At 43.0% G+C, this 23,304-nt stretch overlaps 2 protein-coding genes and 2 non-coding genes across 5 annotated transcripts; all 4 read left to right on the top strand.

Annotated features, from left to right (window-relative positions):
* Positions 1-540: 540 nt before the first annotated feature.
* On the top strand, positions 541-14,298 carry gspt1 (G1 to S phase transition 1). Of its 2 annotated transcripts, XM_049013853.1 has the most exons (15): positions 902-995; positions 1,969-2,010; positions 2,273-2,357; positions 3,240-3,476; positions 6,856-6,889; positions 7,331-7,408; positions 7,741-7,921; positions 9,175-9,329; positions 9,593-9,733; positions 10,036-10,129; positions 11,719-11,799; positions 11,937-12,110; positions 12,209-12,298; positions 12,556-12,724; positions 13,043-14,298. In XM_049013853.1, exons 3-15 carry the CDS (start codon positions 2,348-2,350, stop codon positions 13,093-13,095), a joined length of 1,497 nt encoding a protein of 498 aa, XP_048869810.1. In that variant the 5' UTR covers positions 902-995; positions 1,969-2,010; positions 2,273-2,347; the 3' UTR covers positions 13,096-14,298. The 2 variants fall into 2 exon arrangements, with proteins under 2 accessions (XP_048869809.1, XP_048869810.1); XM_049013852.1 differs by lacking the exon at positions 2,273-2,357 and having other exon boundaries at positions 541-995.
* A 1,734-nt stretch (positions 14,299-16,032) lies between these two features.
* rsl1d1 (ribosomal L1 domain containing 1) lies at positions 16,033-22,585 on the top strand. The gene is made up of 9 exons (XM_049013861.1): positions 16,033-16,460; positions 16,957-17,096; positions 17,454-17,592; positions 18,017-18,165; positions 18,374-18,475; positions 19,513-19,606; positions 20,797-20,919; positions 21,010-21,153; positions 21,884-22,585. The coding sequence occupies exons 1-9, from the start codon at positions 16,419-16,421 to the stop codon at positions 22,094-22,096; spliced, it is 1,146 nt and encodes a 381-aa protein (XP_048869818.1). The 5' UTR covers positions 16,033-16,418; the 3' UTR covers positions 22,097-22,585.
* On the top strand, positions 17,140-17,269 carry LOC125743207 (small nucleolar RNA SNORA55). The gene has a single exon (XR_007398317.1). It is a non-coding gene; the product is annotated as a small nucleolar RNA SNORA55 (small nucleolar RNA).
* Positions 18,547-18,677, top strand: LOC125743206 (small nucleolar RNA SNORA55). Its single transcript, XR_007398316.1, has one exon. It is a non-coding gene; the product is annotated as a small nucleolar RNA SNORA55 (small nucleolar RNA).
* Positions 22,586-23,304: the final 719 nt, after the last annotated feature.

Genomic DNA, 23,304 nt, shown 5'->3' with positions numbered 1-23,304 from the left:
CAGTTCCGCTTAAAATAACAGGAAACTAGTTTTTCAACATTTATTTAAATATTTTCTCCGAAGCATCTTATACAGACTACAATTTACCAACTACTTATACAGTATATTACTAAACGATATAAAAAGGAAACGCATTCTGAGTCCATCTGCAACTGCTATCTTCTTAATTCAGTGTTGCGTTGGCCTTGCATGGTTGACTCCCTTAGCACTTTTTCGTCGAGAATGTATGTAGTTTGATTTATTTTACTACCGATATAAGACATAATATTTTAAGAACAACACTACATTTCTTAGTATAGGCATTCTCCGTACAATAAGCCATTAGAAACACCAATCGTGTGCTAAAGTCAAAAAGAAAAAAAAAACGTTTCTTCTTCTGTTTGCCATGTCTTTCAGTACTTCAGCAATCATATAAAATAGACCACAATTCCCATAAACAAATCTTCCTCATGAGCAGAGCTGATACCTTTACTTGATGCATGGAAATGTAGTTTTAATGTATCGAACTCGCTTTGGAAATACCGACATAAAGACACCATATCCCAGAATGCAAGATACCGACGGCGCTGCCTCTGGTTAGGGAGAGTCGTCGGCACACACGAGGACTTGCTTTGAGTGCTGAGTCGCACTGCTCTTTTTGTAGTGTCGCCGTATTAAACCGGCTCAGTATTTCTTTGCGAAATAGTAAAGATTATCATACATGTAATAGGTCACTTTTAAGGCACGTTTTAGGAGAGTGGCTATCAAGCTAACTACGTCGTCGCCGCCACTTAGCCATTTAGCCGCAGTAACAAGACCCGCGATGGACTCAAGAGACACTGCCCCTGATTCTTGGGAGCAGGAGGACGAAGTCGAGGCCCCGAGCGACACGCAGCTCCAGTCCGCCTTCACTGCCCTCAACGTGAACGCCAAGCCGTTCGTCCCCAACATCAATGCTCCCGAATTCGTCCCGATCTTTTCCCAGAAAGGGCCTTCGGAAGACCCCGAGGCCGGCGGTAAGATGACAGCTGGTATCGGCGGTAAAAATGCGTTAGCATGTGCAGCTGGCTGTTGGGGGAAGCTAGCTGGCTAGCCACCTAGGCGCTGATCTGCGGACGGAGGCATATGGAAGCGCTTGCTGGCCGGGATTCCTCAGGTTAAATATAACCCGTGAATGTTGTCGTCACTTTCCACGGTGGCTCACTCAGGCCGCAGCTCCGTCCGTGGTGTAACGGTCTCCACAGCTAGCCGGGGTTAGAGTTAGCGCCCGGCGAGGCGAGCTCTCCATTAGCCAGAGCTCATTCTCCCAAAGAAACCACTGTTTAGCGTAAGGTTGGTACGACCTTAAGTTTAAACCCAATTTACCCAAAGCAATAGTAGGTTTTAGTTAAACCTAGTTTAACTTAATGTTAATCGGTACTTTAAGACTGAACCCAGTTTACCTGAACTCTAAATGGTATATTTAATTGAAACAAATCACTGTAATTCTAAGTACTACAGTAAGATTAGACACATTTCACCCTAACCCAAGCGATACGTTTTAGTTTAACGTAGTTTACCCTAACCTTAAGCGGTACTATTAAGCCCAATTTGCATTAACCCTAAATGCTCCATTAAGTCTAAACCCAGTTCACCTAAAACCTAAGTGGTACATTTTATTTTTCTTAGAAAAACAGTAATCATTATTTGATTCTGTACTAGTTACTTGTCTTAGGAGCGTTTTTACTGTAGTTTCTGAAAATCTGAATATTAGCAGATATACCCGTGTTTCTTTCAAGAACTCGGATAGGCTGTTTATGGAGGTATTACAGTAGGGAATGTAAGGTGTGCCATCCTGCAGACTAAAGTACTGTAGGAAAGGTAGAAACCGTACTTTAAGAATGTGAAACATCCCATGTAGCGTGATGTAAAGCAGTTGACATTTCCTTTTATTAGGTGATGTTATTAATGTAGTAACCCACAAGGTATGTACACTTTCTTTCTCCACAGGAAATGATACAGGAGCCACAATGGAAGTTTCGGAAACACTTGGTGCGTATATGTATATGCATGTATATGTGGGATTTGATTTACAGCTTAGAATGTAAGGTTACATATGTTGCTATTCTAATTTCTTATTAGTTCTTGTGACAACTATCTTTGCATTTTAATCTCCCTCTTTTCTGTTAACAATAAATTGTTATACACTGATTAGCATATTTTTTTCCCTCCCCACTTTATATCAGTCTAACTCCTGGTGCAGTGAGAACTGAGCAGATGTGTGCTGAACTGGCAGCATTTATCTTTTGGTTAGACCCTGTAGAAAGCTGGAATGCAGTAAGATAAACACCAAGTCTACAAGTCTGTGTGGATAGAACTTCCACTGCATATGTTCCGAAGTAAGAAAAGCCATTAAACCCTAGATTCCAACAAAGCTTTTGAGATTGATGATGGTGGTAAATTTTTTACACATTGTTCCTGCAAAAAACCTCTTTGCCACAGAAATACCCTGATTTATGACCCCAGTTTGAATTTGCCAAGCTTAATTTAACTTTAAAAGAGCTGTTTTTTTTTTATTTTACATTTTTGCCAAGTTGTGGATTAATAATTGTAATTTCTAAACTGCATCTTGTGGTTCTTAGTAAAAGCTGGCAATGAGTTGCTGTTTGACGGTTAAGTTCTCTGCATTATGCTTTTAGTCGGCTGGTTTGTCCATTCTAATAGGCATTAACTGGACATGCTGTAGTTGGGGACGGAATGCGATGGAATGTTTAAAAGCCCCCCTTTGTATGTTTTGTGTGGTGATTTTCTTTAAAGTTTTTTTTTTAACTCTGTAAATCTAAATCTCTCTTGATACTTTAGCATTTGTGTTTGCTATTGTTTACTGACGCTGTTTGTAAACGGTAAATATTCATCGGGAATAGTAGAGGCCTTTGTACATGGCCAGTGAACTGCTTAATTCATCTGACTAGGCAGTGAAAGCATTGCTTATATGCAAAGAATCACAGAAGAGGGACCACTGCAAAATGCAACACCTGATATACAGTTCTTATTTTTTCGGGGCTGCTGTTTGCCTCCATTGAGGTGATTATGTTCTGAAGTGCTAAGCTGTAATTCAGTGAAGACATGCATGTTTAATCATTGTCAGCTTCCTGTAGACAGTGACTGCTGTGGCTTGAGAAACGTTTGTTGCTAATGAATGAGTTAGGGCCATTTTCTGCCTGTGTTTGTTCAGGCCACACGTCTTCCTCTGTTGACATGCTCATGTGGTTTTCCTGTAGTACCGGTGGAGAACGGAGAGACAGAAATGAACACAGAGGAATCATGGGAACAGAAGGAGGAGCCTGGTGAGGCAGAGTGTCGAAGTGGCCCCTATGGGGACATGGGCTCTGTGGAGGACCCTCAGCAGGAGGAGATGATGGAAGAGGAGGAGGAGATGCTTGTGCCTAAAGTAGCTCCTGCTCTGCCAGACGCGCCTAAAAAAGAACACGTCAATGTGGTGTTCATCGGCCATGTGGGTGAGTGTGTTCTCTGAACGCTGACCGCGTTCTCGCTTCGTCATGTGTTGATGCTTTAATCTTTAAGAGGGTCCCCGTAAGATCTAAAGAACTTTTTACAGTGTCATCTTAGCTGGAAGGTACATGAAACAGCTCTGAACTTGAAAATGTTTGGATTGCTGGTGCGTGAACATCGGATATTTAATTTTTTTTCATAGTCAAATAGTATTGTCACATGCTACCGATTTGCAAAATGTCTATATCTTCATTGCCCCTAGTAGTCTGTCAAGGCTGCACAACATGTCAGTGGTGATACTTTAACTAACATTAAGTAGACTTATGTGGGCTCTGCGCTAATAGAACCAAATTTTTTTTCTCATGATGAAATGCATAGTCATTCTACGATATGAATAATTTTTATATCTGAGTTTCTAATTTTTTAAAACCACTTTTATATTTGTTACGTATTTATTTGGATGCTTAAAGCCCTGCACAGTAGCTGACATCCCTTTTGACTGGAATATACTGTTCTCTTGTGTTCTTTATCAATAGTTTTAGAGCCCATGTAAGTTTTGTGAGTGTTACCATGGTTGCCAAAGTGATCGTGGGGATATGTAATTCACTACTGCAGAAGTAGGTGGGGTTCTTTCTAAGATTTGTGTGTTATTTTTTTATTTCAGCACTCTGTAGTAAAGGCACATCTTTCTAAGAGTACGTGATGGCTATGTTTATAAGGTGGGGGGGGTGGTAAGGTGATGCTGCTCAGTTCAGGAATCGGTCAGTCTGTTCTCTGTATGGGGGATAATTATATGCTAGCGAATGTCACTAACACATTGTGATTTTGATGCTGGATGTCAACAGATTTGTTTTACAGTCAGGCCATACTGGGTTCTCCAGTAACTGTTAGCAGACAGCATAGTAGCGAGGTAATCACACCCATACGGAGCACTTTTCTTGTGATATTGGTTAAATTACATTTCCCTGGAGTATCTTTGTGTTGTTGCCTGGGCTTCATCCTCTTATTCAGTCTGTGGCTCCGTGCTGGAGCATCACCAAAGCCCGTTTGATGCCAGCTGACTGGCATAAAGGCGTCTGTCTGGCTGCCACGGTGGCGTCCCGGAGGCCCGGTGTTTTTGGTGCCACGGTTCATTCGGGATGACGGAGCAGCCGTTTCCGCCCATGGGAGCGGGTTCCTCTGCCTGCATTGTGGTTGATCGTCGCGAGTTTACCTGTACGATTTTTAATCCTTGTGAAAAAGTGTCTGCACACTTGGGTTGTGCGTCATGAGCGTGAGGTTGAAGTCAAACAGTGTAAGTTCTGAAACTGTTGGATGTTTTTAGTGCACAAGATGTTTGTTTGGAATACCATCATCATCCATTCTCCCCTATATGGCCCAGTAATGGTGTGTTGCATAGTTTTGGATTTTCGCTTGTCAGGTGACCCACAACAGAGAGAAGGCACTGCTGCATTTTGATTGGTTATTTAAAATTGCTTTTCTAGTTTTCTTGGGATCATCATAAAAATTCAAATCTGATTGTCAGGCTAAGAAACTGTCATATTTGTCTATTTGATATTTTTGCTAATACAGATCTAGCCAAATTTGTTGCGTGGCATACAGGAGGCAAAAGCCACGTATGCATTTATCAGGCATGACGGTTAGGACTGCCCGGATGTGGAGGGCAGACAAAAGCTCAGTCTGTTCTGACTGAATCTGCCTGGTTACCCGTCATTCGGCAAAGCCAGCTTCTTCACGTCAGGTGTTGCCCTGCATTTTGGCTGCTGTACATGTTATTCTTCAGCTTGGGAACCTGCATTTCTGCCCAGTGGCTCACTGGTGCAGACGGACTTCATTCTGTTTTGCATTTTCGATTGGTTTCCAGGAAAGCATGGGGTCTCAGAAGGGGGCTTGGGGATTAGGAGCCTGCACGCCTCTAGGTCTCCTTTCTGATTTACCGTACTGGTGACAGGCTTCAGCTGGGAGCTCTAAGACATTCTTCAGTGACATTTTGGTTGCTCCTTTTATTTTTCTCTATGTGCCAAACTTCAGTCTGTCAAACACCCTGCTTGTTGGCCATTTTCATGAAAGGATGGATCCGCGGTCGAGAGCTGCCACGGTCTCCATGGAGTGACCGGCACTGTAAAGTATCTCACTTCGTCTGGTTTTGTTGTGTTGTTTTTGTATGGAGGGGAGGACTTGGTAGGGAATGTGGCCCTTTTCAGATTTTCTGGGTGGAGCGGAAGCCATCAGGATCAGTGAATGGTGAATTGGTGTTTCGGAAAGGATGGAGGGGGTCACTGTTTTGTGACCACCGATCTGATCCGGCAGTCATGTCTGCTAAATGCATACGTGGCACTTTCCTCCCGTTTACCACACAAAACGTTCAGCAGCATTTGTATTATTTGCAAAAGGTGTGGCTCGACATGGATTATTGTCATGAATGGTTTCACCTTATGTCCTCCAGTTGTCCAAGAGCAGCAGGTGCACTTACCTTCAGCAGATGCAAAACTCTGGCCTGATTGCCGCATGAATTTGGTGCAGTCTGGCTGCATGCGATTTCAGGGGTTGCGGCATTTCTAAAACTGGGATCTGTAAAGTGTGCTGCAGCACACTGCCAGGGGAAGTACTGCTGGCCACATCCGCTTAGATTTTTCGCTGCTTCTGTTTGGCAGTCCCACATCAGTGGTGAGAAACTGGGAGTTTCTTCAGTTGTGACTAAAATGCAGACAGTTAACAGCAGTAGGTTTTGCGCATTACATTTTCAGTCCCTTTGGCATTCTTGATGGTTAGGGCTCTGTCCATGACAGCACTTCATTCCGACGCATTGAAACTTCTTTTCATTCCAACGCATTGAAACTTCCGTTTTTTTCCTCTTTTTATTATTTTGTTTGTGAAGCCTTTCTTAAAATGCCTCAAAAGGCATTTCTTTAAAAGCGTCATCACTGTGTATGTTTTATGTATCCATATTATGAAAACAATAAGATGTCATATCAGCACTCGTGTGTGTGTGTGTGGCTTTATAAATAAGATCTTTTTTTTTTGAGTGTTTAACATAAAAACATGTGAGTCATGTTGTCATATGCAGTACTTTTAAAGCCACTTGACTGCACTTGAAATGTTTTTAAAGGTAATGTCAATGAATTTACATACGAAGTCCGTAGTGTTTGCTTTTAATAATAATCCTTAAAAGGCGGATGGAAATGGTACATGACAGCATTGTGTGTGATGTCATCATGAAGCTTCCTGTTACATTGTGAGAATTATTTGTGAGGAATAGTTAACCTCCCAGTAATATGCAATGGCATGAGTGGTCTGTTTGGCCACACAGCTTGATGTTCATCCTATCAAGTGTGTCAGCGCTCATATGTCGTTCTCATCTCTCCATTCATTCATATGTTTCAGATGCTGGGAAGTCCACTATTGGAGGACAGATCATGTAAGTAAAACACCTTTTTGTCCATTGGTGTGAGGGTGACGGTTGTGGTCATAAGATTTTAATAATTAAGTTGACTAATGTTTCATATGTCTAGGCTGAGAAATTCAGTTTCTTTCATAGCTGCATTATGACTTGTCTGTCTGGGAGTAGCTTTGTCTCTCACGAAGAGCTTTGCGATGTGCTCGCCTGTCAGTTTGAGCCGTATTCACCCTGGATCAGGCCTTTGTCATCACAGCAGATCTTGCTGTTGAGATCCTGTGTGAGGTCACTTCCTGCTATTTCAGTGAAATGTGGTGTGCGGAGTTGTTTTAAGAAACATCTATGTATTTTGTTTTGATTTTCCTACAGTAAATTAGCGTGTCGCTACACATCTGTAACAGGCCCTAATCTGTACTGGAATCAGCCTGAATAGACCGGCCCTGTTGTTCCTGCTTGTTGCAGGTATTTGACGGGAATGGTGGACAAACGGACCTTGGAGAAATATGAAAGGGAAGCAAAGGAGAAAAACAGAGAGACCTGGTGAGTGTGACTCCGCTGACATTCTGTAAGGTGCAGCAGGTCTGCAAGACCTTGGATTGGGGGATGCAGTTAATTGTGTCTTAGGGTGCACAGTTTAGAACCTTAACACACTGCACGTGAGCCTCGTGTCAGCCCCTGTTTGCCGAGTGACAGCATCTTTGTGTATCGTGGGCTTTGGGATGGGTTGCGAGTCCTGTTAATGACACCATGTTTAATCCAGGGGTGTGCAGTATGATGCACATGATGTGAAATGAACTCCATAGTGCGATATTAATTGTGCTATAACATGGGTTATTAACATCGGACACTTTGTCCTCTGGTTTCCTTGACAGGTACCTTTCTTGGGCTCTAGACACTAACCAGGAAGAGAGGGACAAAGGGAAGACTGTGGAAGTTGGCCGTGCCTATTTTGAAACAGAAAAAAAGCACTTTACCATTCTGGATGCCCCAGGCCATAAAAGCTTTGTCCCGAACATGATTGGCGGGGCATCGCAGGCTGATTTGGCGGTGCTGGTGAGCTTCCCAGCCAAGCATTCCTATTTACTGTTGTCTCTCACCTGAGTGTTCAGCTGGTTTGTTTGGCCTTCAGGTTATTCATGTGTGGGCAAAACACGGGCTCTCTCATCCTTTGGTTGCTTAACCCTACGGTTCACAGAGCAAAGAAAAATGTTTGTTAATGCAACAACTCATTTGTGTCAGTTGAAAACATTGCGTACATCACTACACAGGAAGTGTGAAAGTGAGGACGTCTCTTGGCCTCTTCTGCCTGTTGAAATATTAGATTATAAAATTTATCAGAGAATAAAAAGAATTACTGAGAGCTTATTGGAGACCCATAGGTGTGAAACGCTATCTTTCTGTCCATCTGAAGAGGCTCCACAGCCTTTGTCATGTGCAGCCCTGTGTTCTTGATTGAGTACTACCTGATAAGTAGTCCTTGTAGGTGACCTTGGCTGTGTCTGAGTGTGATGTATGTGGATAGTGTCCTCCTCTAGTCACTTTTGCTTTGCTAAGAAGACTGACTGCTGCTGTTTTCTCCTTTTATGGCAGCAGTTTAATGCTAGATCTATTCTCGCTGCTTTGTACTGGGCTCACATTGGCCCGTAAGCCTGGCCAGGGCAGCATGCCTGGTCAGGTTGTCCTGCACATCATGTGGCTTCCTGTTCCAATGCCCTGCACCATATCGATATTTGTGTAGACTGACTCATCACCGGGACTGTAAATACGTAGCTCTGATCTGAAGCATGCCCTTCCATGATTGCTTTAGAAAGTTGTTTCTGGCTACTTCCTTTGACATGTGAAGGTTGTTCCCTTGTACACTTTCTGCTGAATGATTAACAGGCCGAAGCTGATTGGGTTTTATCCCAGAACATATTTCTCTCTTTTCCAACTCAAGCAGTATTTGTGGCTGTTAGGATGTTTACAGCATCGTTCCTTTATTTGACATAAATATGGGGGCAGTGTGTGGCTCAGTGGGCTAAGCCTGTGTCCTTGTAATCAGAAGGTCACAGGTTCGAACCCAGCCTCAGCATGTCTGCGGGTCCTTGAGCAAGACCCTTAACCCCCAGCTCCCTCCACAAAGAGCAAGTTGAGGGAGGCGTAAAGATACTTTATTGATCCCCTGTAGGGAAATTATCAATTATTATTGGAGCCTGGATAGGTAAGAGGAAGGAAGTGACAATCCTGTTAAATCTGATGTGTTGCTTTTGGCACTCAGCAAATGTAAATATATTATATTTGACATTTCTGGCGTTTCTAACTTTCAGGTGATTTCTGCACGAAAAGGCGAGTTTGAAACTGGCTTTGAGAAAGGTGGACAGACGAGAGAGCATGCCATGTTGGCAAAAACGGCCGGGGTCAAACATTTGATAGTCCTCATCAACAAGATGGATGATCCTACGGTCAATTGGAGCCTGGATAGGTAAGAGGAAGGAAGTGACAATCCTGTTAAATCTGATGTGTTGCTTTTGGCACTCAGCAAATGTAAATATATAAGGCTTTTGTGGGCATTTTTGCATTCAAAATGATACCTGCTGTGTTGCAGAACAACTGTTTTCTGATTGTATCGTGAATTTTTTCCTGTAGAAATGTAAAGGTGTCCAGAGGTAACATGAGCTGTTGGTCTTGTAGTCCAACCATATAATTGACATTGATGGGACTGATATTGTTTTCCTTAATCCACAGGTACGAGGAATGCAAGGAGAAACTAGTGCCATTTTTGAAGAAGGTCGGCTTTAACCCCAAAAAAGACATTCATTTCATGCCTTGTTCAGGACTAACGGGGGCTAATCTTAAAGAACCCACAGAGCTGTGCCCTTGGTATACGTAAGTACAGCGCTCTCTTCAAACAGGCTTCCGGCTTGGACAGTCAGGCAATGTTCACAGCTACGTAGAAACACTCCCCACTAGAATTGCTATTTTGGGTGACCGAAGATTGTTACACTTGCCTTTTAGCTGGGATGTGTATTCATGTTTTCATTAAGGTACAAAAACCCTTAACTGTAGAGATTCAGGTCCTGCTTGTTCTGTCACTTAGATGTTTAGCTGTTTGGATACTGTGGATTAAACCCATCTGCCCTGTAGGGACAGCTGAGGTGACGTGAACATATCCTCCTTTCTTTCTGCAGGGGTTTACCCTTTATTCCACACCTTGACAGTTTGCCAAACTTCAACAGATCGAGCGACGGTCCTGTCCGGTTACCCATTGTCGACAAGTACAAGGTAGGCGGCCATCTTGGACCCGTGGCTGGCACGGGCTTGGATTTTTCACAAGACCGACGGCAGGAGTGTTTATGTGCAACTTAAGTCCTTGTGTGTTGCTCAGAGTACATATTCTGTTCCAAAGTGTTCAGCCTCAGAATTTGTCTACGTTTTAGGAGTTTTTAAAGGATTTTGTTTTTTTTTTTTTAAACGTAAAATTTTAGGAGGTTACATTAGTGTCACCGCACATAAGCCACTGCTCTATAGCCACTACTCACTGCTCTCACATGGGGGCAGCTTGTGGCTCAGTGGGCAAAGCCTCTGCCTGCGATCGGAAGGTTACCGGGTGAAGCCCCACTTCGGCACATCTGTGGGCCCTTTGGCAAGGCCCTTGACCCCTGGCTCTATGAGCGCTGCTGTGGGTGGCTGCCCTTCACAACCAGCTTGGTATGACCTACCGAGAGCAAGTTGGGGGAGGCGTAGACAAAATTTCCCCACGGGGATGAATAAAAAGTGTCTATTAGTATAATTATTATTATATTAAACTCCTTGCTCCTTACATTATGCTTTTGATGCACTTTTGCATGATATGCAGAATGTAGCCAGATTACAAGAAGTCACACGACAGTTAAGCCTTTTGGCAAAAACTTACTTTTGCATGGGTGTGTTCATACTGTTATGGAAAGTTTAGGCCACAATACCAACAGCAGGAGCCCAGACTTTTGGGGGACTGAAGAAGAATCACTGGGAAGGAGTTCCTGGAATATTTATCCACCGCTATAAAATAATAGATCATGTGAAAGTTGTACATACTGTGTAGTGTTTGCTCAAGTCTGTAAAGAAAAATGTTGCAGAATTTTTGCAACCTGGAATAAATCTCAAATTATTTTTTTTTTTTTTATAAAACATCCCACTGGTAAGAAAATCCGATTTTATATATACTAGTGGTGGACTGATACAGACGTTAGACAGGTATTAATATAGTTTTTGTCTAATATTGCTGATGCTGATAACCAGCTAACCTCTGAGCCACTTGGCAGGGGGTGTCAATGGTGAAACTTGACCGTGCTGATCAGCGGATTGTTACATTGTTTTTTTTTTTTTGTTCTGTGTGAAACAAAAGCTGTATCTGCCCAGATTGAATAAAGTATAATGAACATTTCACAGACCATTATATCTGAATAATTTTCACCAGCCCTGTGTTTTACGGGATCATCCCATATTGTAAAATTAAAAATGCTGTGTGCTGTTTTGATCCAATATGGGACACATTGTTTTGTATTTTCGGGCAACACCATCACTGGTACCTTGGACTGGCGGGGGGGCGGGCATCGTTAATTGAAATATCGACCGAAATGTACACACCTTAATATAGCCTAATGAATGCAAATTCGCCACTAATTGAGGACTGTTTCGGACAGACTATTTTTTAATGATAGACCTGTTCTAAATGAATGCTGCCTCTGCTCTAAAGTACTATCTATCTTGAAATAGTCAAAATGGCAGTTTTTACCCAACTGACTCCTTGGGCCTTTTTGACGATTCATTTCCACTTGAAATCTGAAGGATTTTCTCCGCTGCACACAATACACATCTACCTTCTTGTGCAGGATATGGGCACTGTGATCCTCGGGAAGCTGGAGTCAGGATCTATCAGCAAAGCACAGCAGCTTGTGATGATGCCCAACAGGGTAAGGGCTTTGATTGAGGGCCACACCTCTTGGAGTTTTCTGAGGAGCAGCCTTTAAACCAGTTGCAGGTGGCCTTAGTGCCTGAAATGGTGACACGTATCTCGCATGTCGTGAATGTCTGCACTGTGCCCCTCCAGCACATCGTCGAGGTCCTAAGTCTGCTCTCTGACGATGTGGAGACGGACGATGCCAGCCCCGGGGAGAACCTCAAGCTCCGGCTGAAGGGAATCGAGGAGGAGGAGATCCTGCCCGGCTTCATCCTCTGCAATGCCGAGAACCTCTGTCATACCGGGCGCACCTTTGACGCCCAGGTAGAGCTCCATCAAGCCTCTGTGTACATCCGCTGAAAGTCTTAAATGCAGCAGTGGCATCGTATTTAATATCTAATTCCTGCCTCCCCTCCCCCCAGATTGTGATTATTGAACACAAATCGATCATCTGCCCCGGTTACAACGCAGTCTTACACATCCATACCTGTATTGAAGAAGTACAAATAACAGTAAGTACACACCAAGCACTGGGACTTTTTATGGCACTGAAAGCGCTTTTATAGGCTACTTGAAGAGTTGATTTCACATCTGAGTAAGGCTGATGTTGATTGTAGTACACGCACACACACGCCCGTGTCTATTCTTCCATGAGGTATTCTTTCTTACTTTGTATAACTAGTGTGTGACTGCTGGCTCCTTTTTACTCTTTCTACTGTACCATGTGTTGTACAGGTAAACGGGTAAATGAAATCGCTGTTCTCCTTAGGCCTTAATATGCCTGGTAGACAAGAAGACGGGCGAGAAAAGCAAGACACGGCCGCGGTTCGTCAAACAAGACCAAGTGTGTATTGCCCGCTTACGGACGGCTGGAACCATCTGCCTTGAGACCTTCAAAGACTTTCCCCAGATGGGAAGGTTTACTCTTCGAGATGAAGGTTGGGAAACGTGCTTTTGACGGGACATCAGTGGAGAACACGTTCTATAAGAAAATGATTTTGGGTACTTCCTACAAAATCTGGCTCAGGGTTACTTGTCTTCTAGCAGCTGTTAGGTGAATGGGTTTGAGTTTTTCCCTATTTCTATATATTTTCCTTGGTAAAAACTTTTTCAGAGGCATAACAGATCTGATCTTGGGGTCTTATAGATCCCTTCTGCCAGTTTGGTTTATTTGAAGTAGTTTGTCTCCCTTCTGAATGACTTAGAATATCGATACTAGAAGAATCTGTGATTTACTTCTATTTTCTTTGTTGCAGGCAAGACCATCGCTATTGGCAAAGTGTTAAAACTGGTGCCCGAAAAGGACTAAGGGGTGTGGGAGAACGCTGGCCCCAACAGCTCTGTTAAGGGTGGACATGCGCTGCTGTCCACTTCACCTTGTGCAAGCAGGAGATTAATCAGAAATCGACCTTAAAGAATCTCACAGCGAATGGAGAATTGGTTTTTAAGAAAAGCAGTATGTAAGAAACAGTCCAGCGTGTGTCAGCTTTCTCATATTGAGAGCCAGCTATGCCCGTCGTTTATGACCCACACACTCACATTGATCTCTACTTTAGATTTCAGCCGACACCTTTATCCGTAATCTCCTTCCTTCATAAAGGAAGTTGGTGCAGTTATATTAAGTATACAGAGTTTGCTGGTAATGGAACTATAGTTTATAAAAAATTAATTTTAAAAAACAAACCAAAACGGATATGTTAAGAACCTGGTCTTACACGTGTCTCTTTTTGCAAATCTGGATCGGTTTCTCAAAACAATGTTCTTGCTGCAAGCGTGAGTGCACGTTATTAAACCCTGTTAATGAAGTGCTCCATGTAAAGAGGATCCACAGAGTTGGTCATTGTAAAAGTTTTTCAGCAATTTTGGTTACTCCAGGCTGTACCGGTTGTTTTCAAAGAGCTATTATGCAGTTATCACTGATTTAATAGAGTTACTCTGATACGACTGTTCGACAGACTAAACCATTTGTTTTTAACATGTAAATGCTTTATCTTGGCCTTGTCTCAAAGCTAATTCATGCCCTTCCATGCAACCCTCGGGCCAGTCTCCCTCCTTCTTGAGCCGCTTTTCAGCCTTTTGCCCCACAGGCGCCCAGACAACAGCAGCCTGTTACGTAGAGCCACGAGCTTCTGGAGAGCAGTGCGTCATCTGGGCTGCCATGCCACAGAGTGGCAGTGCAGCCAGCCAATCACAACCCAGGTTTCTGCTGCTGGCCCTTCCATCTTTCCACCACTGGCCCACTCTTATGCGTGGGGGAAAAACATATTTTTGTCAAGCAGATTGGTTCACTTTATTTAGGTGTTACCCTCTTTTTGGTTTTCAGTTGTAATTGGATTAATTCAGAATGTGAATAACTCGACTTACAACTCACAGCATCTTCATTTGAGGCGAATTTGGGACGGTTAATGCTCCGCTGAGATGTGCCAACCTTTTTATGGGGCTGTTCTCTGATTTCAGTCTGTGTAGACTTTTTACTTTTAAATATTCTGAAATTAAACAATCCAAAAGAAAATGTTGCTCTCAAAGTTATTAAAATATTGTGTTGCCGTTCTGTCTGAAACCTTTTCAAAGTAACAGTGTGTGAAATTAGTCTGTCTGCACACTGTGTACAGTAATGACACCGATGGTGGCTGTTACATTAAGTTGTCAGCTTACATGAGTAAACATCAGATAAGCACACACAACATTTTGAGAGACCTGACCCGAATACAGTTAAAATGGCAGGCCAAAACACATGCCTACAGACTACCATTAAAGTGAAGTTTTAATTTGACGGGTTTGAGTCAAGTTTTACTGGAAATCTTCAGAAGGAATCTGAAGGGCAAACAAAAAAGTAGAAGGTCAATTCAGTCATGTTTAACAGCACAGAAAGGGAAACTAGGTTTGCAGGCAGGTGGAACGGGACTAGTATGCAAAACATATGAGACAACCCTTCACAAAATAGGAATGATTAGGTATATGTGCCTGTCAGGTATATGAACAGGTATATGTGCCTGTCAGGTATATGAACAGGTATATGCGCCTGTCAGGTATATGAACAGGTAAATGCATCTGTCAGGTATATGAACAGGTATATGCATCTGTCAGGAATATGAACAGGTATATGCACCTGTCAGATATATTGTGAAACTTGAAGATGCTGTAAAGAGTGGTGCTCTGATTAACTGTACAGGTATCAATCAATCAATTACTTTGTCATCACATTCCTGGTACACTGGTACAGTATGTGAGTGAAATTATTGTGCGCAAGCTTCACAAGCGCTAGTGGTTTACAAAATATAAGAATAAATATGCACATGAATAGGTAATGGTCATGATCAGTGAGTTAAATTGATTTTTCTTTTTCTCTGCATACAGCTTGTTTACTGAAGAACCTGTAAGCTGTAGCTGTCATGCCTCAGTTACCTAGCTGGCTGCCTTCACTACACTGTGAAGTCTTGTTGCTGCATGTATTCAGGTTACCAAATGAGAAAGTTCTGATTCTATAAATAAAGGCATTGTTGGCATAAGCTGCTGTCTCCATCCCAAATTGGATTGATATTTTTTTTCCTGAACATTTTGTATGCATTTAGCGCTACGGTACTTGTATTTGACGAGTCATAGTCTGTTACTCCTTATGATGATAATGACATGCATATGAAGTCGCAGGATGGGCCATCTTAGAGTTTGAAGTAAAGCCAGTGATATTGCAGTTTTGTGAATAGTCTCTGCTATTAAATCTCATAACTGCATAGTCAAATAGATGAAAACACGTGGAATGTAGTTTAGCATCTTTGGGGAGGAAAACCGGATTAAAAATAGGATTAAAGTTTAAATTCATTTTGAGTTTTGCCTTCTGCATTATTTTTGGAAAACATAAGTTTTGGATTACAAAAAACAGACCTCTTAGGGTTTCCTCAGTTATCCAGTTAAATGCAGAGAACATATTTCGTTTTGTACTGTGGTGTATCAAAAATGCCAATTAATCACTCAATTCGAAGATATGCTGTTACGTTAACATCATTAACGTTTACGTATGTGTAAAATAGTACTCTTGATACAGGCTTCATGAGACCCATAACACTGACTTGGACAGGGGTAGGGAACCTGATCCATGGAGAGCCGGTGTGGTTGCGGGTTTTCGGGATGACCTCTCAGTCAGCCAATAATAAAGCAGCGATTCTCAACTCCAGTCCTTGGAATCCACTATTATTGGCTGACTGAGAGGCCATCCCAAAAACCCGCACTCACACCAGCTCTCCATGGATCAGGTTCCCTACCCCTGGACTAGGATAAAGCAGTGGAAGATCGTTGGATTTAATCTGAAAATTCGTTCAGCGCGACTTAATTATATTAGACAATAATAATAGGTGGATGATAGTATTTGTAAACATCACGCACTATGCACATTGTGCAGGATCATTCAACTAGTAAATGCAAATTGTAATTTAATCGGAATATCATATTTACTGTAAATTGCAAACGCTATAATGTTACTTTGATAGAATAGTTCCCGACACTAGCTTAACATGTAACGAAACTTGACACGAAGCGGTACCGTTGTAGGGGAAGTTACAAATAAAGTTCTAGAATTCAAAATTTTCTTGGACGTACTGCGCATGTTCGTACTGAAGGGGTACACGTGTAGTGAGCATGGCGGAGGTAGCGGGAGTTGTGGAGTTGGACAAAACTCAGGTATGAAAAATCTTATAAATTTGACTGGCGTAAGTGAGTGTAATTTATTGTATAAGTACAAAAGACGTAAAAATGTATCTGTTACTAAATATACTGTTTCATCGGGACCCCTATTGTTTTGTTGGATGTTTCAGATACTTAGTCCTACTCCGCAATCTTAGACAAATTCATACTGAATGAGCGAATTGTCAGTGAAAGTCGTTGTTTTCACTGGTTCTGACGTTTTTTAAATCGTTAAAAAAATTAAGTAGTAGCTGAAACTTTAGCCACGCGATTCAAATGAATTTAGATGTACTACGAATAAACAGGTATGTTCATACAGCCGTTTGAATAATTCACAGTGTTTTACTTTGATAGTCATATTAAATTATTTTGCTCAAAGACATATTACATTTTAGTTTCGCTTGCATTTGCTAGCTAGAGGGTTCATTTATATCGCTAAAGCGAGTTTAAAACATGCAGGAGAGACATTTTCCCCCAACCTTGTATAACACAGGTGAAGACAGCAGTGCAGTGCCTGCTGGCATACCTAAAGACCACGTCCCCAAATGAGGCAACACTTCTAAATGAAGGCCAGCGGATCAGCCTACTGTTAACCTTCTGGAAAATACCCAAACGGGAGCAGACAATTCGCATGTGAGTGTGCTCCTTCCACCTATCACTATTTCGTTACTTCCAGGCACTCCAGCAAACCCTGCCTCTCTGCCTTCGTGCTGAGCCAGGGCAATAACTGTGCTACAGTGACTCAAAGTGTATCCAGATGAGCCTTCAGAATCATTGTGGCTTGTCCCTACAACTTTGACACATTGAACTTTCGAAGTAACCCCAATGTCAAACTTCTATAAGAACTGTTCCATTTGTAACACTTCTGTTTTGTCCATGTGTAAATATAGATATCCTTATTAGTGCTGATGCTGTTATTGTTAAATATATGTAGCTTATAGATTCAGGTCACGTGACTGTGTCTAACTAAAGTGTGGTGTGTCTTTGCAGCCCACTGCCACATAGCATCCGTACAGACTGGGGTGAAGTTTGCCTCTTCACCAGAAACGAGCCCAACATGACCAGCGACCAGAACGTAAGGTTCTACAAGACGCTGCTGAAGGAGAAGGGGATCAAGGGAGTCAGTGAGGTAAGGCGCTGAGTAGGAAATGGGGATTGGGGGAGGGATCAGCGAGGTAAAGCTCTGAGTAGGGAAGGGGGATCGGGGGGGTCAGCGAGGTACGGCCCAGAGTAGGAAAGGAGGATTGGGAGGGGGGTCAGCAAGGTATGGCTAACAGTCACTTGGCGGATCCTTAATTATACATGTATGGGTTTACCCTTTATTGGGTTATCTGTGAATCTCAGTGAATTCTGCAAAATAGTTGGTCATTAATTTATACTTAAAAGGCAAAATCGAATGTTTACAAATAGCTGGTCGTTTTGCATGACGGTTAATACGAGGCATCTTTGGCCGTCTGTGATGCGCAGGACTTTAGGGGGCCGTGCAGCACACTTGCTGGGGCTGCTTATGTGCCGCAAACTGGTGACATGTTGGTTCCCCTCCTGCCCACCAGGTGATACCCTTCAAGGTGCTGGTGACGGAGTACAAGTCGTTCGAGTCCAAGCGTAAGCTGCTGAGGAACTTCGACCTCTTCCTTACGGACAACCGTATTCGCCGCAAGCTGCCCCCCATCATTGGGAAGCACTTCTTTGAGAGCAAAAAGTAAATGCATTGCGATTAGTGTCACTTTTGTGTGCATGTTCAGCTGTTCTGCTTCTGTGGTGTCGTCAGTGCCAGCCAGCTTTCACGCCTCTCCATGGTCCTGACATGCACCTCCTGGGTCATGTTGGATGTATATATTGTGTGTTAATGATGAATCGGTGGTTTTTCTGAACCGTGTGCATCTGTTTCGATCCTCCCCTGACCCCAGGGTTCCCCTCTCTGTGAACCTGCTGTCCCAGCAGCTGGCGAAGACCATGGAGCAGTTGATCCAGGGCTCTACCTTCCGGGTGTCTAAGAAGGGCAGCTGCTGGTGAGCCTCTCTTGTTCTCAGGTCTGATCTGGGGTCAGGCTTTGAGATCAGAGCACACTGTTGTTATAATGGCACTTCAGCAAATCCTGCCCACCCATCACAGTGCTGGCCCAGGATGGAAAAGGTGCTACATCTGTTCAAAGTAAATCCAGACGGGCTTCCCTGGTTTGTAGGGGCTTGTCTCTACAACTTTGGCACAAACATTTTGGGCACTTCTACAGTGCAGCCGGTACCGTGCTTTTTGTACTTCATAAAACTACCAAAAGTACGGTACTTCTTCTACCTATGTTACCCTCACTGGAAAACCAGTGCCGGTGCTGAATGACATCATCACAATGTGAGGCAGGGTATTTTGTGCTGAAGTGGTTATAGTATATAGGGCTGGGGAATGTGTGGTATTAATTCCAGTGTTGCATGTTATGTACGCACAATTCTCACGTAGCATTGGCTGCAATAGCTCGTTCGAGATTTCATACTGTCTGAACATTATAGCGTGGGGGGGGGGGGGGGGTTAAATGTCACTATAACTTCACTAAAATTTCACTAATATTCTTACACTCATAGAAAAAAAAACTCGGCATGCTTTGCAATTTTAATGATTGTTCCTTATCAAAATTATCTCGCATATGTTTAAAAAAATCAGTTTGAAGTTTACCTCCCTTGCTTTCGCATGAGCTCTGCATGTGCTCTCTCAGCCAATCATAATCATTTTCTTACTAGCTGTTTAAATTTATTTGCTTTTTGGCATAAACAATCGACAATATGTGCATCTGTGAGTCCCACCCAAAAGTACTGAAAAAGTGCCGCTCCTGGTTTGGTACTTTTTGTACTGGTATCTGTCTGGAAATCAATGGCAAAAATCAAGGGAAAGTACGGTACCTGGTGCAGTGGGAAAGCGCCCTTTCACTGCCCATTCTGGTAGCAGCATATCTCCAAAGTCTTTCTCTACATGAGTAGGCATCTCATGCATGAGTCTTTTGCAGTAGACAGGTTTTGGGTCAATTGCAGTCTGACTGTATTTGTGTTTGGTTCTGTAGCATGGTTCACGTGGCCCACTCCTTGATGACCGCTGACCAGGTAGTGGAGAACATCATGGCTGCAGTGAAGACCATCACGTCACAGCTACCCCAGGTAAGTCAGTCCCTTTCCTCTGGCTGAAAGGACCCAGCATGGCCGCCAATGAGTCATGGCTGTAGGTATTGACTGATGGAGACTGAGGACTGTATAGGTTGTACACGCTCAGTCTGAGACCATGAGCAGAATCTGGGCTTTAACTCAAGTGGTGTATCAGAACGTCTTTTAAACTGGTAAAACACTACAGTGCTCACTTTGTCTTCAGAATCAGTCCCAATTCATGGGTAGACACTAATAAATGCTTGAGACTAGCAACCAGCATGAAACATGTAAACATAATTATGAAGGGTTTTAGGTAAATGTGATGTAAATTATACATGTGGCAGTAGTTCATAAGACCATAGTACCTTGCAGTGTGCAGTGTGTCGTACCTCAAAATGCTGCATGGGTAAGAGCCCTGTGTATTGCCACACCTTGGGCAAGGAAAACCGTGTCATGATGCAGTGCAACAAGACATAAAGTGAAAACCTTTATGCAATAATTCTCTTATTTGGAAATGTTTAGAATAACTAACTGTTCAAATAACAGAATATCGATTGTTTTTCTTTTTGTTGCAATACTTAACAGTTTACAGCATTAATTTAAAGTTTGTGGTTCCTCCACTGTATCTAAGCTCTGGAAGGCAGGATTTCCAAACAATGTGAGACTCCCCTTTTGTAGAAACCCTGAAATACTGTAATACTTTGGACTTGTACCTAGCAGGGGCATTTCGGAAAGGTTTTTCCTAGACTCCATGGTTGGCAGACAGTTATGCATCATGAGCATATTATCCATATACAGTTAATCAAATAGGCCTAGTCCCGAAACACAAGCAATTAAAGTTAAAATAATGCAGTGTTCTATATCGTTACATTTCTATATCATTGCTTTGATCAAAACTGAACTGAAAAAATGTGGATCAGCCTGTCCCTAGTGAAGATTCTGAGTGATGGGTAAATGTTGTCATTATAAATGCAACACTGCATTACGTTTCTATAGAGGTACATTTAAACCTAAGACTCATTGTAGCAGATAAGCAGCTTAAATGAAACCCTCTCTGAAATGTTTCAGAGGCTCGTCCGAGGCCGGCGGTGTGTTAGGTGTTGGTTATCACACTCATGCACGTCTGTGACATTTCAGTGGTGCGTACAACCTTTCATGATCTGCATGAGGGGGATGATCTCTCATGGACATGCTCCTCTTTCCAGAAAGGGAAGGACGTCAAGATCATCCACCTGAAGAGCCAGACCTCGGCCGCACTGCCTGTTTACACGTCGGACTTGAGTCACCTGTCCCTGCTGGAGGAGGCGAGGCAGGCCGCCTCGCTTAAGGTATGTCTGTCCCCCCCCCCCGCCCCCCCCACCCACCCACCCAAGCTCGAAGAATTCCACTTCATTCCTGTCTGTCTCTGTGGCTTACAGAAGGGGGCAGACAAGAGTAAGAAAATGGGGAAAGCTGTCAAGAGGAAGGATACTGCAGCTACACAGCAGGAATCTCTTGGGGAGGAAGAGGAAATTCCCCAACTTGTTCCGATTGAGTTGCCGAATAAGAAGGCCAGACTGCAGGTGGGGCAGAGTGGGAATTGAAATGTTTGCCTTTTATTTTAAAGGGGCCTGACTGGTCAGCTTGCCAGACACGGTCTGCCCCCAAGTTAGTGTGCAGGCTGTGGGTTGTGTCAGAGCGTGTCAAGCTTGCAGGCCAGTGGCCGGTACAGATGGTGTTACGAGATGACCTCACCATGTCACGGGTAAGGGGTGATATTCCAAGGAGATGTTTCAGGCAGGTCAGTGGAGAGATTTCTGAGATGGGAGTTACTCCCTTAGGAGAGTGTGCTTTGGGCCTTAAGACTTCGCCGACCATTTCCATGCATATACAGCTATATAACACAGTACAGGAAAGGGGAAAACTGGAAAAGCATTTAAGACGCTTTCGTCCAAAGTGAGAAACAATTGAGGCAAACGCATTGCAAACAGTACCGAAGTACAGCAGTACAGGAATTCCAACAGCTGCCCCCTCCCCCCAAGTTCATGTCCTTTTGTTCCGACATTCCCGTACATGCCCTTCACATTCTTGAGTGTCAAACCCCCCCCCCCCCTTCCCCTTCAAATACCAAAAAGACTGCTGTCTGCAGGCATGTCAGAAAGCAGCTGGTGCATAGCATTAAGGTGGGATGTGTAAAATGAACAGCGGCTATTAAATGGGTGCAAATGATGATTACTTTATTCATGATATTCTTATTCCATGCTGGCAGAGAATTCACATTCCCTGTGTTTTTTTTTTGTTTTTTTTTGGTAGGTTGCTCAAGATATGGGACCAGAAAAGGTAACAGGAAAGATGAGAGAGGGGTCAGAGACCCCAGAGGAGGAGCCGCATCGTAAGGGCCTGAAGCTGACGACGCCTAGCAAGACTAGGGCTGCTACTGGCACCAAAAAACTGGTCAAATCTGCCAAGAAGTGCTCAAAGACCCCTGAGAAGAGCCTGAGGAGGCGGGTGCCCCAGTCGTGTTAAAACTAGTTCACGGCTCACCTTCCGTCAGGAGAAAGCAATCTTACCGGATCCCTGAATGAATGTCATCCGCTTGAGCCTGGCTCTGCCTGTACTGGTCTTTAAGAAACGGCCAGCTTGCTTCTGAACTTTGGCAGCATTTTATTTATACTCGGTGAATTTTAAATGTACTTTGATTACATTGCAAAATGTTTGCATCACTCTCTCTGGCAAAGTAATTACATTGGAAGTCGTCCTTTGATTGTAGTGCATGGTGACCCGGAGGAGTGAAACCCTAATGCTTTCACATCTGTTGGTTTGGCTTCGTTCTGTAACCCACATGTGAGTTGTGAAATGTTCCTGTCATGTACATCTTAAAAAAAATGCTTCATTTGCCATAGTATAGATGCAGGAATGCTCTGGTCACTGATGTGTGAATATTATACAAAAAATACCGATGATGCCCTCACATCACCAATAAAGTCCCCCCGCCCGTGTGTATCCTGTTTATAACTGCAATGATGATGTGCTGGATCAGTAGATTGAATGTTATTCATTTACTTGTATAATAGCCCGTTAAAAGCTTACTTTGGGTTTTAAGCTTGTAGTGGTGGCATTCAGTCCAGGCAACCCAATACAGAACTTGAACTAAATAGACTAAGTTCTTCAGAAGTTCTATAAATTAGTTTTCACAGCAGTTTGTGAAGAAGGACCAGGAAGACTTTGCTGGAGGTGAACAGGTATTATAGTGTTATACTGTTTTATACTTTTATATTAACGAACTACAAACGGTCTTGGTTACGTGAGTGTTCATGAATCATGATGCATCTTTTATCTCAGTCACTGTATTACTATGTTAATTCTGTCAATTTTTGTGGGCTACTGTAGGATCCAGTGACTAAATTAATGAGCTCATGTTCATTAATGAATCGTGTGTCCTCCGGTAGGTACTATTTTTGATCATGATTACTATTTCAATGGTAACTCGCTTACTATTAAGTGTTTGTGCCCTTGAGTAAAGTGCTGCCAAAGGAACTGTTGTTCTGCAAGAGTGCTGGGATTTATGCGTGAGGATTCCTGAGTTTTGAGTTGAAATTCTGTAGTGGCTGATTTTCTTTGCTCTCACATATGTAGTGTCTAGCTCATCCTAACAGGGAGGGGTGATGTACACTGTAGAAATATTTCGCCTGTATGTGAGTTAATTCCTTCAGATCAGACATTTCCACAGGGCT

Source organism: Brienomyrus brachyistius, chromosome 5 (genome assembly GCF_023856365.1).
Source record: "Brienomyrus brachyistius isolate T26 chromosome 5, BBRACH_0.4, whole genome shotgun sequence".
Classification (NCBI taxonomy): Eukaryota; Metazoa; Chordata; class Actinopteri; order Osteoglossiformes; family Mormyridae; genus Brienomyrus; species Brienomyrus brachyistius.
This window is presented reverse-complemented; position numbering and strand designations above follow the sequence as displayed.

Bases quoted from the DNA above. Each gene is read 5' to 3' on its own strand.
- gspt1 (XM_049013852.1), top strand. From the start codon at position 803: ATGGACTCAAGAGACACTGCCCCTGATTCTTGGGAGCAGGAGGACGAA. The intron at 6,890-7,330 runs GTAAGTAAAACA...TGCTTGTTGCAG, and splicing joins ACTATTGGAGGACAGATCAT to GTATTTGACGGGAATGGTGG. The intron at 12,725-13,042 runs GTTGGGAAACGT...TCTTTGTTGCAG, and splicing joins GTTTACTCTTCGAGATGAAG to GCAAGACCATCGCTATTGGC.
- rsl1d1 (XM_049013861.1), top strand. From the start codon at position 16,419: ATGGCGGAGGTAGCGGGAGTTGTGGAGTTGGACAAAACTCAG. The intron at 17,097-17,453 runs GTGAGTGTGCTC...GTGTCTTTGCAG, and splicing joins CGGGAGCAGACAATTCGCAT to CCCACTGCCACATAGCATCC. The intron at 20,920-21,009 runs GTATGTCTGTCC...TGTGGCTTACAG, and splicing joins GGCAGGCCGCCTCGCTTAAG to AAGGGGGCAGACAAGAGTAA.